This window comes from Egretta garzetta, unplaced genomic scaffold (genome assembly GCF_000687185.1).
Source record: "Egretta garzetta isolate BGI_Z169 unplaced genomic scaffold, ASM68718v1 scaffold775, whole genome shotgun sequence".
Taxonomy (NCBI): domain Eukaryota; kingdom Metazoa; phylum Chordata; class Aves; order Pelecaniformes; family Ardeidae; genus Egretta; species Egretta garzetta.
The window spans coordinates 530,981-545,624 of NW_009259754.1; the positions used below are offsets into that span (position 1 = coordinate 530,981).

Consider the following 14,644-nt stretch of genomic DNA (forward strand, 5'->3'; position numbering starts at 1 on the left):
AGTAATGGCAGCTGAATTCAATAACAAAGGCAGGTTTTCATTACAGTTAAGAGTTAAATTATTTATGCAAAGCAGACTGGATTCTACTTTGCACTTAGGCACAGTTATCTATTAAAATTCTCATGGCATATTACTTATAATTCCTTTGCAGGTATTCATCAGAGAATTAAGAGGGGGTTTTTTAAATTGCAAAAGGTAGAATAACATGCTTTTTTTTTTGCTGGTTCCTTTATCTGTAAAGTAGCTGGGACTCGATGTTCTTTTCGAAAACTAGCCAGTCTACTTTGAAAGCAGCAACACACTTGCTTTTCATTAACAGAAAGTATTTATTTACAATGGTATTTACATTTAATGATATTAAAAATTGAACATTGAAACATTAAAAAATGAACAGCAATTGTAAGAAAAATTCTCATGCTTCATAACATAGACAGCTGACAGGAGCCAAAAAAACACTCCCTCAGAGAGAAACTGTCCCACAATTTTCTATTGCTTGTTTTCTGGCACCTTCCTTTTAAGTATCTGGTACTGGTTACTGGATCTGAAAGAGTTTGCACTGTCTCTAATGAGTGTTTACTGTCTTAGGCCATCAGACAAGACTGATCTCCAGTCTAATGCAGCATGGCAGTTACTACATAATGCTGTATAGAAAAGGGGAGAGTATAGCTGTGTCCAGGAATAGAACAACACTTCAAGGAAAGAAAAAGTGTGAACTTAAAAGATGAGAAATGCAATGATTTTGTCAATCATTGGTCTGCAGCTCCCATAGATTTGTGGCTTTGCATCTGGGCACAGAATCAAGTTTGCTGGGCAGCATGGTTTTTTGTAAAAACAAAACAAAAAATATCCCTGAAAAGTGTGAGCTTTCAAATTAAAATGTTCCCAGCCAAGTCCTCCAAATATGAATTAAACAAGTGTTTTGGAGTCTGCTCATAGCCGGTACCATCACCTTTAAAAAAAAAAAAAAACAAACCATGAATCTGACTAGAATGTCAAATAATTTGAAGCCTCACAATGACAGCATATCTCAAAAGTAACTATTTAACTACTGCTCAGTCAGAACATACACTTAAATCTTACGAATCAAGAACAAAGCGTGGCATGTGTCAAAAACTGTTGCCTTAAGCTAAGCTTCTAGTAAGTGATGGAATTTTAAGATGAACTGATCCTAGAGTAGCTTCAGTGAGGTTTTTTTAAACACATACTTAAGAAACTAGTTTTAGTCACTAATCATTGAAAATGTTGACTGGTGCTTTCACTTGCTGCCATCAAGGTGTCAAAATCCCCAGCCTTTCCACCCACAGACTTTTGTCAAGCCTTTGCCTGTTACACCTGTGTGAAACACCACTAAGCAAAGCCAGACGAAGTTTGATATTGTTACCAAATGCTACAATAAGTAATGGAAAGAAGGAATGTCAAAACCACAGTATTGATGTAGACTAATTTTTAAATTAGAAGTTGAAGCTAATAAAGAAACTTCAGCGCATCCTAAAATTCAGCATGGCAATTCAGTGAAAGAAGGGAAAAGGAAGGCAATCAGGGGACACGCTGCAGAACTTAGTACCAGTTTGCCTCAAGTTCTGTGCTCTGATCATAATTTCAATCAAGGTTGTAAGCGGTAGAGTCAGAATACTTAGTTCCCAACTCAGGGAAGAGAACAAATACTTCCAGAAAAGCTAAGAGTAACCATTACTAATAATTTTCAGTACTTATTTTCTTTGAAAAGTTCCACTAGCGATTATGGCTGTTGTAAGAGAAAAGCATAGTCCAACTACCTAGTTTAGAGGTTAATTCCAAGTTTCAAGTCACTGTCTGGCCACAAAAGCAGACATCGCTCTCAGCAAGCTGCTAAAACCTAAGAAAAAATTTGGTGGATCCCAGCAAAAGAAGTTACAAGAATTCTTCTATGTAACTTGATATACCCCTACTCCCAAGTGAACCCAGATCCTTTTAATAAAAACACCCAACACAGAAGGACTACCGAAGTCCTCCAGTCGACTTGATCTTCCTTCACTGGAAGAATAGGTTTCAAAGTGTTTTTATGGTTAAGGCTACAGGGCAGGATCCTACTTTTTTACATCCCATTGAGAGGAGAGGTACCACCAAAGCTCTCCTCTACCAGACAAGTAAATTATTTTAAAGACAGCCACGTTCATCTAGCCAGTCACAGAAGAACAACACTTCTCCAGCTAGCTTCTCACTTTAAGGGGCAGCAAGTTTGCAGGAAAACCGTTTTCCTTCTTGCCAACCAAAAAACCCAAGTAAGCACCTTTTGATAGCCAGTTTAGCAATACAGAACATCCCATGAGTCCATTATCATTTTAAGCAAAGAAATAATGAGTCTAGGTACACAGAAGTTAGGAAAACTATCTTCTTTGGTTCTAGGGCAAACACTGCACGAGCACCTGCTCTCAGTAGTAATTGAACAGCAGTTGGCCCAGAGGTGAGGCAGGGGGACGACAGATTATCAAACTTTGTATAGGCTCTAGGAAAAGATTTGTGTCAGTCAATAATCCAGACAATTAGCAAGTATGAGAGATCCCAGAAGGGATATGCAGATAGAGGCCATTTAACTTGCTCATTGCGTTTTACAAAACCACCAAGATAGAGCAAAGTAGGAAGCAGCAGGTCTACTGAAGGAAACTGGTGGCAGAAAGCAGAGCACGTAACATTGGCCTAGCTACAAAGCACTACTCTTTCTGTACAGAGGTGAAGCTGAACAGATTGGAGAATTTTCATCCCAAGCACAAGGGACCAAATTTCAAGCAACTGAAATATGAAAGGGCTGTAAATTATGAGGACAGACAGAAACACACACAATGAGCAGAGTACCATGAACTAAACCAGAAAAAATACCCAGCATGTAATATCATAGGGTGACTTACAAACGTGTCTAATCTAGAGGTGATCTCTGAGCTAATGGAAAGAAACACAGCAAAATTAAAAAAAAAAAAAAAAAATCAGTCAAAAATGTAATTAAAATGCAGGAGCAAAAAAATTATTTGAGTAGTGTTACAGAAACATATAATAGAAATAATACCTTCCATTGAAATTTCAATTAAGCAGAAAAGAAAAGCTGAGCTCAGGCAAGAGACATAAACAAAGAACGTTTTATCAGTCTGTCTTCAAATTTATGCACTGTCAGTGCTCTTATTTCCCTGTATCACCACCACCACATCTGTGGACTCTGTCCTCTTCCCTGCCACCTATTCATTTTGAAATTTAAGAAAATCTTTTCCTCTTTCAGATTTAAAGATAATACTGAAGTGCCTATTTAAGTAGAGGAACCCAAATACTTCCTATTTCTGTTTCAATTCTAAAAACAGGTCCCCTATTAAGCAACTGTTTTGTAGAGTATGGCTGCATAAATATCTATGAAGTTCTCCAAAACACCATGCATCCTCATGTATCATTTTATGTTCCACAAGCACATGAATGGATCAAATAGTAAAGCTCTTCACATGTGATTGAACAGAGACAGGGAAAAAGATGGTGTTGAAAACTTACCAGGGATTTTGTGCAATAAAACCTAACAAAGAAAAGGAGAGATGTCAACAGGAAGAAATGGGATAAAACAATCCAAAGAGTACTTAAATAACTTAGATATATCAAAACCAGAGGAAAAAAATATGGAGAACATGTAAAAGACAACATACATGCTTATGAGAAGATGAAAGGCAAAAGGGCCCATCACCAGTTTAAGTGGGGTTCCAAACAAAAAGTGCTGGTAACAATTTGTGGAAAATGCTGTTCTTGGATGCATATACTAATGCCACAAATAAATGTGAACAAAACAAGTGGTATTTGATTTAAAGTATGGGGGGAAAAAAAGTTCTGTTTCTTCTTCACGTAAAAAAATAGGCGTGAAACGGGTTTCCTATGACAACGTACAAAGGGACTGTTCTTTCAAGATCAGAATAGAGGATACAAGAATTAAACAGACACCACCACACTATATTACAGATAGATTGACTACTTCTTTGAACCCTGTGCTGCAGATTTTTTCATCACTGACTTCAAAGGAATAAAAACACCAGACAAGATATGAATAGTGTACTGGCATTTAAGTGTGGTGTTTCCCTCTGTGATGCAGTCTATGACTGAATTTGTATTGGAATCTACAGGCACACACATTCAGTAGCATGTTACAAATTTCCCAAATGAGCATAAAGGAACGATGCGGAGGGTTGCAGGAAAGTATCCTAAGAGCGTACTGCAATTGTAACTGCAGTGTATGTTCTCATTAATTACGTGGAACTTTAATGGGAAAAAAAAAACCCAACCTTGATTAGAACAGGAAAATTTTCTCCCCAAAAGCAGAAAAATCTTCAATTCAATTGCCGTATCTAAACCCGGAGCAAATAACTTCTGGATGTCATCACATACCCCTCCATATTAGCACCAGAAACATTGTCCAATTTTCCAATTAAAGAATAAACAGAAACTTTGTTGGTCAAAAACCTTACACTCCCAAGGAAAAAAAGTTACTCTGAAATACTTTCTGAATATTACAATAAAGCTTTAAAAAAAGACTTTTAAAAAGTTTATAGAAAATTCTAGAAAATACATAAAAAGCCAAATGACACGGACAAAAGAATCCAAGATAGAGAATGTCCGTCTATTCATAAGCGCAGCCATAGCAGAAAACCAATTCAGGTCATCTCCTCAGCAATGCTGAGAGAAACTTTAAATTTTTTCTGAAACAATGATCTTCCCTGCAGTATTTTAACTCAAGTCTTCTTTGTTACAAGACTGGCATAGAAGCAGTAATATTAATACTAGAAATTGTAATTATTACTATTCTGGAAATAAGTTGAAAGTATAAAGTTATCTATGGCACTTTTTTTTTTCCTGGGTTTTGGAGCATTTGCTAAATGAAAACACCACCACAAAAGATACATGCTAAACTCCAATCATGCAAATCATCTGCAGATGTGTAAAAAAGGGGGACTCAAGCCACCAAAAGAAAATGCCAACTAGATAATCAATTTAAAGTAAAAGGCAAAAACCCCCAAGTGTTTACTGGGCAGATGTGATTCAGAAAGAAGCTCTTTCCTACGGACTCTTTAGATTTCTCTCAATGCTCTCTCTAGCAGCTCTTAGAGTTTGAAATCCAGCACATACCAAAAGAAAGGAAATATAAAATATCTTTCCAGTCTCAGAAATGTAGAAGCCAGTCCATGTGATAACAATGAACTGGGTCCATACATGAGAGCACAGAGATACGAGACAAACTAAAAAGCAGTGCTTTTGGAAAAAAGGCATATGTTCACAAAATAACAGGAAGAACAAAGCAAGTAGGTTAGGCACATAAGCAGTGAGGGAAAAGTCATCACCAGTAAAAGGTTGCTATCCTCATCCTTGAGTGGAACTGACCCATGCTCTTAAAATAAAACACCTTTTAAACAGTGCTGTCTGTGCTGTGTAGAAATAGCTAAGCTGAGGAATGGAAATTCGTAGTATTTCTTTTCTAGGAAGTTGGACTTTAGAAATCTTCTGTAAAATAAAATTACTGATAGAGTCAGTGACTGTGGGAGAGGTAGTAAAGTCTCCTCTTCACTTGCACAGATAAATCCCCATATGTAGGCTCATTCAAATACTAACAGAAGCAGAGACCAAAAAAAGATGACTTCCATGAAAGAAGATGACATCATTTCTGTTTCAGAAAAGGCTATGTAAGAGCATGCCAGTGCTACTGAAGTAACCATTGAGGAAACTGAAAAAACAAAAGTATGTATGATGGCAAAATGATGCAACAGTTCTGCCAAATTTAATTTTGATTTTTAATATTTTTGTTAATACAGCAACCCTGTATTTCAGAGCAAAGTGCATTTTTAACCTTAAAAAGTTAACAAAAAAAAGGAAGCTTTAACAGGTATAATCCCATGTCAACAGTTTATTTTCAGTGCAAGTTAAAATACAGTTATTGCTTTAGTACACAGAATACACCTTCATTAGACTAGTCTCTATTTTTGGAATACATATTCCCTTGTGAATTATCTGGCGCTAGAAGATGCAGTTTTACAAGCGTCAACGTGTCATGAATGTGATCAACTGCGACACAAGGACTACATTGGAGAAAAAGGTATGGCAGGCTGAGAAACACCTGGCTTTAAGAATAACAGATTCTTCATCTACTGGAGAATGGGCATTAATCACTTGTACTCCATCAGTAGCATCCTAACCTCCTCAAGACGGCACATCAATGAGGCTGGTTGTGCCTTTGTATCTTGCACAGAAAACACTAGGGGTTTTAAGTTCTTTTACATGATGTCTACAGTGAGATGCACTATGTGTGACAGATACATTCTATGGCAAAATAAGCAGCAAACCCCCCTACTCCTGCTACTGTGTACAAACAAGTAATCTTTTACAGAAGTTATAGTGATTTTTAAATAAAAGCCTGATTTATCTATCAATCATACAGTTTTATGAGTAGTCTCTTCTGCTACTGAGTGAATGAAGAGAAACTTTTTTTTGTGGGAGACAGATTTTCTAGAAGACTAGTGCAATTTACCACCTTTCACTACCAGATAATTTATTCAGACTGATTGGAACCAGAATTATCACATGACATCTGGTCAGTAGAACTTGTTACCTGAATCAGCAGGGTTAATGGTTGCTACCATGCAGATGACCAATTCACAGCAACTGGCATCAAAGAGCCATGGACTGAAATAAACTGAAAAATTAATTCACTTTGCACTCCTAAGCTCGAGTCCTCCTTTCTGCACGAGGATGGCAAAGAGCAGACACATCAGTAAAAATATGCTGATACTCTTCATGTCTAGTAAATGCAACTTTAATTTCTAAGATTTTTAGTATGGCACTTCAAATTAAAACTCAAATCACATTCTAATTAAAATTCCCCAAATTGTTAATTTTCAAATATCACGACTAAACTATGTTTGTTAGATACTTGTGATAATTGCTGCTCTAACAAATCCTTCTAAGTATTTGTCAGGAAAACCTGTCTCATGCCTATTCCTTACTTGCATTTTGACATCTTGCAAAAAAGTTAAAAAACTTACTCAAATACCAACATTCTAGTTGAACAAAAGTTACTGGTTTGCTCAGTTAAATATTTTGCAATGGGTTAAATATAATTTCTGGTATGTCTAGTAAAGTTCTGTAGAATAAAACACCATTATTTAGAATCTTCTCTGAATTTCAGTGAAGTGCTACGGCTTGCTACATACTGCAGTGTTGATACCCGATAGGACAGAGTTCTGCAGAAACTAATGCAACTTCAACCATTGTGCACAACACACGCAGACTTAACTGCCAGTATTTCCATCCAGACTTACTAGGAACAGACATCCTCATGGTGAAACTGTAGACTGAAACGTACATAGTAAAGTGCTCTTAGAGAGAAAGACCGTATATTCCTTGAAGAATTCCGTGATGCAGGGAAAAGAAAATCGCAAAGTGGGAGAGAAGCACGCAGCATGTGAAGAAGCCTTTGAGCAAGCAGGATGTTTTTTTCTGACAGGAAGCAGCAGTTATATCTCTACAAAAATGGCTGGCAAGATAGCACCTGCTATTTAAAGCCTCTACCATTCCAGTTTTACAATGTGAACACACAAATTCTCAAGTTTAACACTAGCATTAAAAATTCTGATTGCATTTTTTCTGTTTGAAATTGTCAGCAAGTGCAATACATACTATAGAAATTACAAATCTAATGCGCTTATGTAGGTGATCAGAATAATTTTTTTCTCCATTCCTTTGGAAGCAAAGGATATTCCTGATAAGCTGGGGATAGTGTGAGAGAACCTACCTTTGCCCAAAGAGCTCCAGAATACAACTGCAGAGTATAAGTCAATTTAATGTAATAAAATAATTGTCTGAGTGAATTTAGCTTTTTATGTTCCTAGTCTTAATAACACATGCTTACTTGTAAGTCTCTGGAGAACAGGGACTTTCAGAAGGGCAACAGTGATCCACAGAAGTCCATATTCATCAACATTATTGATATTCCTAATCACTACATTTAGAAAACTAGCCAAGACAATAATGATTTTGAGAATATATACATTGCCAAAGAGAAAACACCTTATACATTCATTTTAAGTAGGTGGAGTTCCTGCTAGGGAAGCAACAAAGAGTTGCTGCTGTGAGAATTTAAGAGCATAAAGCAAGATCTGTAGGGGAAAGACATCATATTATCCAACTTTATCAGCTGACCTAAAATAAGGAAGTTTCCGTGTCCTTAAGACAGGTTAGTGTGGCATTTTTAAAAACAAAAAAACCCTGAAAAAACACCTCTTTTTTTTCCTAACTATATCAGCTAGTCTAATTAAAAACATTATTTCTGCCTGCAAATTATGCATGAATAAGAAAGAGCAGAAGGCAGATGTAAGGATGAGGCAGGACTCTTCTTGACCAGGCACAAACAGCAAGCAGTAACACAATGCACCATACCAAGCTGCAAACCCAGACAACCTTTAGAAAATTGAGATACCTTGCTAAAAATTTTTAGATCTTGTACTATTGTATTTTTACAAGTATGCTTGATAGCTGTCCAGGTAGCACTTTCTGTGTGCAACTGTTCCTTGCTACTGATTACTTACAATTCAGAAGGGGGCATTTTGTCTACGGATACGAAATGTGGTGTCATTCCTTTCTAAACTCATCTGTAGCAGAAACAGCAGAATGAATTGGGCTTGGACTTTATTTCAAGACAAAGCAACTTCTATTTTTTAAGATAATTGCAGTCTCAAAATTATATTTAATATTGTGCAGTCTTCTGTTAATATGCTTAAACTTGGAAAATTAATTTTATAATTTGGTTTTAGACATAAAGGTCAGTCAAGACCTGGGATAGGTGCGGACATGAACAATGAAATACACTATGTAGACCAGCTTTTGCCTGAAAGAAGAAAAAAAATTCTGTAACACCCATTTCATCTAGGCATAAAAGCTGACATTTGCAAACACACCAGGTCTACTTATGGCTCCCTGGAGAATTTAGAAACATGATCTAGAGAAATGCACCTTCAAGAACAGCAACGACAAAGCAGATGGACAAACTGAGGCTGCTTTAAGAGTAAAACAATCACCTAAATTACTTTTTTCTTTCAAAGCAAACATTTTCAATCTATTTTAATTGTGCACGTGCTTTAGAGCTTTACAACGCTGCCTGCACAATATGTTTCAGGACTGCATAATTTTGAAGCAAACAAGAAAGCAGCAAACTAAGTCCATAAAATGTGTCACTGGGTACCATTATAAAGGCTGTATAGAGACTAACTGAAAACACATATGCATATAAAACAACTGCATATGTATCTATAGACATCTTTTTACCTCACTGTTATTACATAAGCAGAAGAGCTTTGAAGATGTTGACAGCATACTAGCACATCTTCCATCTTATTTACAACAAATTTTCATTGCTTGTAGGAGGACTCTTAATTACTTAAACTTCAGTAATTATTAAGTCAAACAAAGCATTAATCACTATGGAATAACCAAACATTTATCATCTCCGGAAAATGTTCCACTAAACATTAAGAAATCTTTCCAATCCAAACAGCGTGCATTTCTTTGGGCATGTTAAAAGCTGGAAAACAAACTAAAAAAGTAATGCATTTCTGATATAGTCTTTTGAAATTCAGTTCCTTACGTCATTTATGCTGGTGTACAACGGAAGGTAACTAAAAATTAAATCACAAGGATTTTTTGTTCCTTTGTTTAGCTTTTACAATACTGAATTCCTGTTTTGCAAGATCACAGGGTAAGTCAGGTTGGAAGGAACCTCAGAAGTCTCTTGTTCAATCTCCTGCTCAAAGCTATTGGGTCAGCCCAGGTTGCTCGTGTTTATACAGTTTTATTTTGAAAGCTTCCAAAGACAGAGACTGCACAATAAAATTAAGCAAAATTCTCACACTGTTCTACCGCACTAGTATGAGAACAGCTAAAAACCCAAGCAAATAACTGAAAATAAGACCCTCCATCTCTCTAGTAAAAATGGCATTTTAAATGTGTTTTCCACTGGACTACAGAAGGAGATAAACCAAAATATTTTCTTTTTTAGAACATTTAACTTTACCATAACACTTATTTTACTAGTGGCAACATACCTGGAACATCAAATGAGTTTGAAATCAAACTTCTAGGGATTCCCATTAGACTTGCACTTAAGTGGGAAATTACTTACCTGTGAATACCGCTTATACATCAATTTCTATCTCCAAATATTAAAGAATCATGAAAATTCTCTTTTCAAAGGAATATGTTTTACTTTAATCTGAAACTCTATGCCCCACCTCAGGACAAGTTTCTCCCATGGAAATTTTGGGCGTGGGAAAGGGGAACAGGGAAAAAAATCGGCTCTTCATTGAATTGAAAGAAGATTTTTTCCTAAGTGTCCTGATCATTCATAAAGCCAGGAAGAACCTCAACTTTTGATGAAAAATAGTTCCCAATGAGCATTAGGCCTTGTGTTAAGCAAGGAAGAATACTGAAGTCTCGCTATGCAAATTCTCAATCTGAGGACAATAAATTCTTATTAGAGCTACTCCTTCCTTAAATCTTAACACACATACAGAAAAATAAAGCAGAATAGGATCATCTTGGAGAAGAAAGAAAGAAGACAGCTATAAAGAGAAGTTCAAGTGTAGAAATATTGTATAAATAGTTAGACTTGATTTTCCCAAATATATAAGAATAGTGATAATCAACTGGATCCTGAGCTACATTTTTTTAATCAATTCATCTTACTCTGTGGGAACTAGAATAGCTACAGTTAAGTTCCTAATTTATCAGGTGTTATGAGTCTTTTCAGAGTAAGGTTTTTTAAAGTGATGGAATTTTAAAAAGTAAGATTTTAATGTAACATTTAACATATTTTCATGCTCCATCGTTCTAAATAACAAGCCAAAGAAAAAACCTATTGCACATATGGTAGAAAATATTCATCTGCCAGTACACACCAGAAAGCTGGGTTCGTTTTTACTAAAATATATTGGTTTTCCCAGTTTTAAGCAGCCAAGGGAACACATTCCTCAGCCTTTTTGAATGGAAATTTTAAGTTTATTCTCTGAGATCTTGGGGATCTGGTAGAATCACCTATTCCAGTCCTGTTATAGTTAACTTTCAGTTTCTCAGGTCAGGCTCATGCTTAAATAGCAACAATCAGTTCCCTTTAAAAGCTTATTTTTGTGAGCAAAAAGGTACAGACAATTTCTATGAATCATCAAAAACAGTTAAAAGATAACTTTCTGTCTTCAAAGACAATATATGCAAGATACTTGCAGTCCTTGCCTTGTCTACACCAGAAAATTATACTGAAGTGATACAACTACTTCTTCACATGGCTGTAGCTAGTTATATCTGGAATATCTCAATTCATACAAAATATGACAAATATTAAGAAAATCCTGCATTTTAAAAAAAGATATGTAACTAACCTGTGCTTTAAATCAAACATAAACCAGAACTTGACAGACTGTGTAATGTATCAAAATAACATCTTGCAGAACAAGAAATATCAGATGCTTCCACTGACATAATAATTACAAATAGTAATCCAAACTGCCTGGGATGGAAGAAATGTTAAACTTAGTCTGTGAAACCTTTTATAAGATAAAAAATATTTTGAAAAGTTGTCGTTTTCTCCTATATAGCTGTACTTCTGATGCTTACAGCTGTGCTTCTTTGAAGCTGACACTTAACAGTCCTATCATTTTTAGTTGAAAAAGCTGTAAAAATCCTTTCCTCTATAAAATACTAATTTATAAAACTTCCAAGACATTTACTTGCAATACACACATATACTTTCAGCAGTAAAAATCAAAATGTCTTCCCTTGAAAAGTGTTCTGTTTTCAGCAAAAAGTCTTTATCTGTAAATAGCAAAATCACATGACAGTTTGTATTTTCACTGTGAAACAAATCTCAGTTACTTGGAAAGTTCTGGCACTGTACTTTGAAAATTAATGTTTATTGCATGTTTGCATGCTTAATCTAATCAACCACTTTTTGCAGAAGCATGCAGCATGTATGTGCTTTGATTATATTCTCAATTGAAGCAATCCAGAACTAGCCTTAGGTCTGAAGAGCAACTATTAGATATTTCCATTTTAGAGCTGTTAAATCAACAAACTGGGGGGGCAGGGCAGGGCAGAAGATTCATATTACTTCTTAGGGACTAATAAAAAACATGAAGAGTTTTAATCAACTGGTAGAGACAGCTTTCTCCTAGTTACAGTAGGAATGATGGTATTGTTTGGTCACTAAAATAGCACTCCATACTCATCTTCCAAATGAATACAGAACATGTTTGTAAGTCTACTCAAACTCATCAACCTGAGTCTCTTAAGTCGTGACATAGAATGTAAAATTTAAAAGAGATTAGGGGGGGAAAAATGTGTATGTATATGGGTACTAATATTATGTATTTACACACACACACATATTATAGTATATATATACACAAACTCTTGAACTAGCCCTCTCATGAGAACATAAGGCCAGGCAGGTATGGAAGAGAGAAAAAAATACCACCATATTTTAGGGAAAACATTTGCAAACTATCTCCCCATCTCCCACTACCTGGCTGTCCATATGAATGTGTAATCTTAAGTATGAGAACTGCAGTGTTATTCACATGATAAAACTTGATGCAACGTGTCTCACTACTAAAGCCAGGCTACCACTCAGTGTTAAATGTACTACAATAGGAAGTAATTTGAGTATCCAAAATTGAGATGATGCAAAAGAAAATATAAGTTGCTTTGCAAAGTCTATGCTTACCTAGATGCACAAAAGCTTTTATTACAGTAACTACAGGGTAAGAGGAAGAGAGAGAAAAAAAAGTGGTCCATTTAATCCACACACAAAAGAAAAGTGGAGTCAAGAAGCCTGCAAGGGAAGTTTTGAAGGACTGACATGGATTATTTTCACGAGGGAATTGTGGGGTTTGTTTTTTTGAAGACTTCTACCATTTATTCTGAAATAGCATATTTCCATAGTTACACTCTGGTAGGAAATGTATGTCAGACAAATATTCCATTATAAAAAAAAAAAAGTGAAGTGCCCAATGCTGAGTATTTATCCACATCAGATTTTATCAGAGAAGATGAGCTACTAACATGACTTGCGTAAGACTAACTCCAGATGATTTTGTTTCTGTTGAGAACCTTTGATATGCTAAATACTGGTGAGTAGATACCAGGAGGCCACCATCCTTAATGCATATAACTTGCATCCTTTTCAACAATTACACTTGCGCTGAGAAAGGAAGACTGGTATTGTCTTAGCATCAGTATTTAAATGCCCCTGTTGTTCAGGATTTTTTTCATTAGTATCAACATAATCTGATTAAAATAGTGTTTTTCTTTCTCAACTAAGATGAGCAGGGCTTGAGGACAAAGCTTACTGCTGCATCAATGGTCCTCACTGTAGGTGAAATCCTGACCACTATACAGAGTATTGTACCATATTATGTTTAGAACAGATGACAGTAAAGTTATCAGTACTAAGGTCTTCATACTAACAAATCATAAAAAAGGTTTCACCTAGTTTAGTATGTATCTACCCCTTGCAATTATCAAACACACAAAAGGAAGCAGATACAAGAAATTGTAATGACGCAATCATAAAACCGCTTAAGGAAGTACTGTGTATTTAAGCAGCACTGAGTTGGCTGTCCTGTGAAACACTAGGGTTTCTCGATATTCCTCCAAGCTTAACAAAATATATTTACTACAAGTATTAGCCTATTTAGTGTAAAATTTGCCCTTGGACTCAACGTGACAGTTTATCTAACTTTCAGCTTCAGGATAATTTTCAGGGAGGAAGAGAGTTTTCAAAACTGAATCTGAAATAATGTCATTCTCGCAGAGAGCCTCTTCATTCTTTTCTCATGAAAAGCATTGACAGAACTATCTAACTTTTTTTACAGTATGGTGCTGTGGCTCATCTCTTGAGCTCTTTCATTCACTCTTTGAGAATTCTACACATTCTTAGTTATTAACTTCCCAGGATTTTTAGAACACTAGATTCTAGATGAGAATCACAACTCTAAAATGTACTAAGTTGTACTTCAATGTTACTCAAAACTGAACTGTAATAGAAACCAAATATTTTTAGGCATATCAGATGCAACCAGCTCCAAGAGCAGGCTTCAATATGCTCTAATTCTTCTGTCATTGTTTTAGGAAGCAGAGAAAAGGCATCCTGAAGCTACCTCCTAATCACCACCTTTTAATCACAGAAACCAAGGACCTCAAGTATAGTTGATAAAAAGGAAATTTTTGTCCAATCCAGAACACTTCCCAAATAGAAACACGATAAATCAACATAGCAGGAAGTTTCTTTCTCAAATCTCAGATGGACTTTTACATCTAACACAAATAGAATTGGATATTTTAAAAAGTCTACCTCTAATAAAGTTTCCTATACAGAGAAACCCAAGACACTGTAGCCTTGAAAGTTATATTCAAGAATAAAACTGAGTTGCTAGATGACACCTGAACACTAGTAGCCTCAAGCAAGAAAAGACTGGATTCTTCCCTTCTAGAGTAGGTTATACCCACCACCCAAGCAAGCAGCAATGACTGAGGTTATCTAGGAACTCAGGAAAGTGTATATGTATTCATACTCCCAAGTCCCTGGTTTTTCTTAACTCTGGAAAAAGTG

At 35.8% G+C, this 14,644-nt stretch overlaps 1 protein-coding gene across 4 annotated transcripts in view; it reads right to left on the reverse strand.

Moving 5' to 3' along the window:
- The window catches only part of WDR33 (WD repeat domain 33), a 53,507-nt gene that overhangs the window by 26,637 nt on the left and 12,226 nt on the right, over positions 1-14,644 (reverse strand). The window contains exon 7 of one of the 4 annotated variants that reach the window (XM_035894966.1): positions 1,718-6,682. The exons of 2 other annotated variants lie outside the window; for them this stretch is intronic. In XM_035894966.1, the coding sequence (XP_035750859.1) occupies positions 6,582-6,682 (101 nt within the window). In that variant the 3' untranslated portion in view covers positions 1,718-6,581. One more of the 4 variants, XM_035894967.1, reaches the window with a different exon arrangement.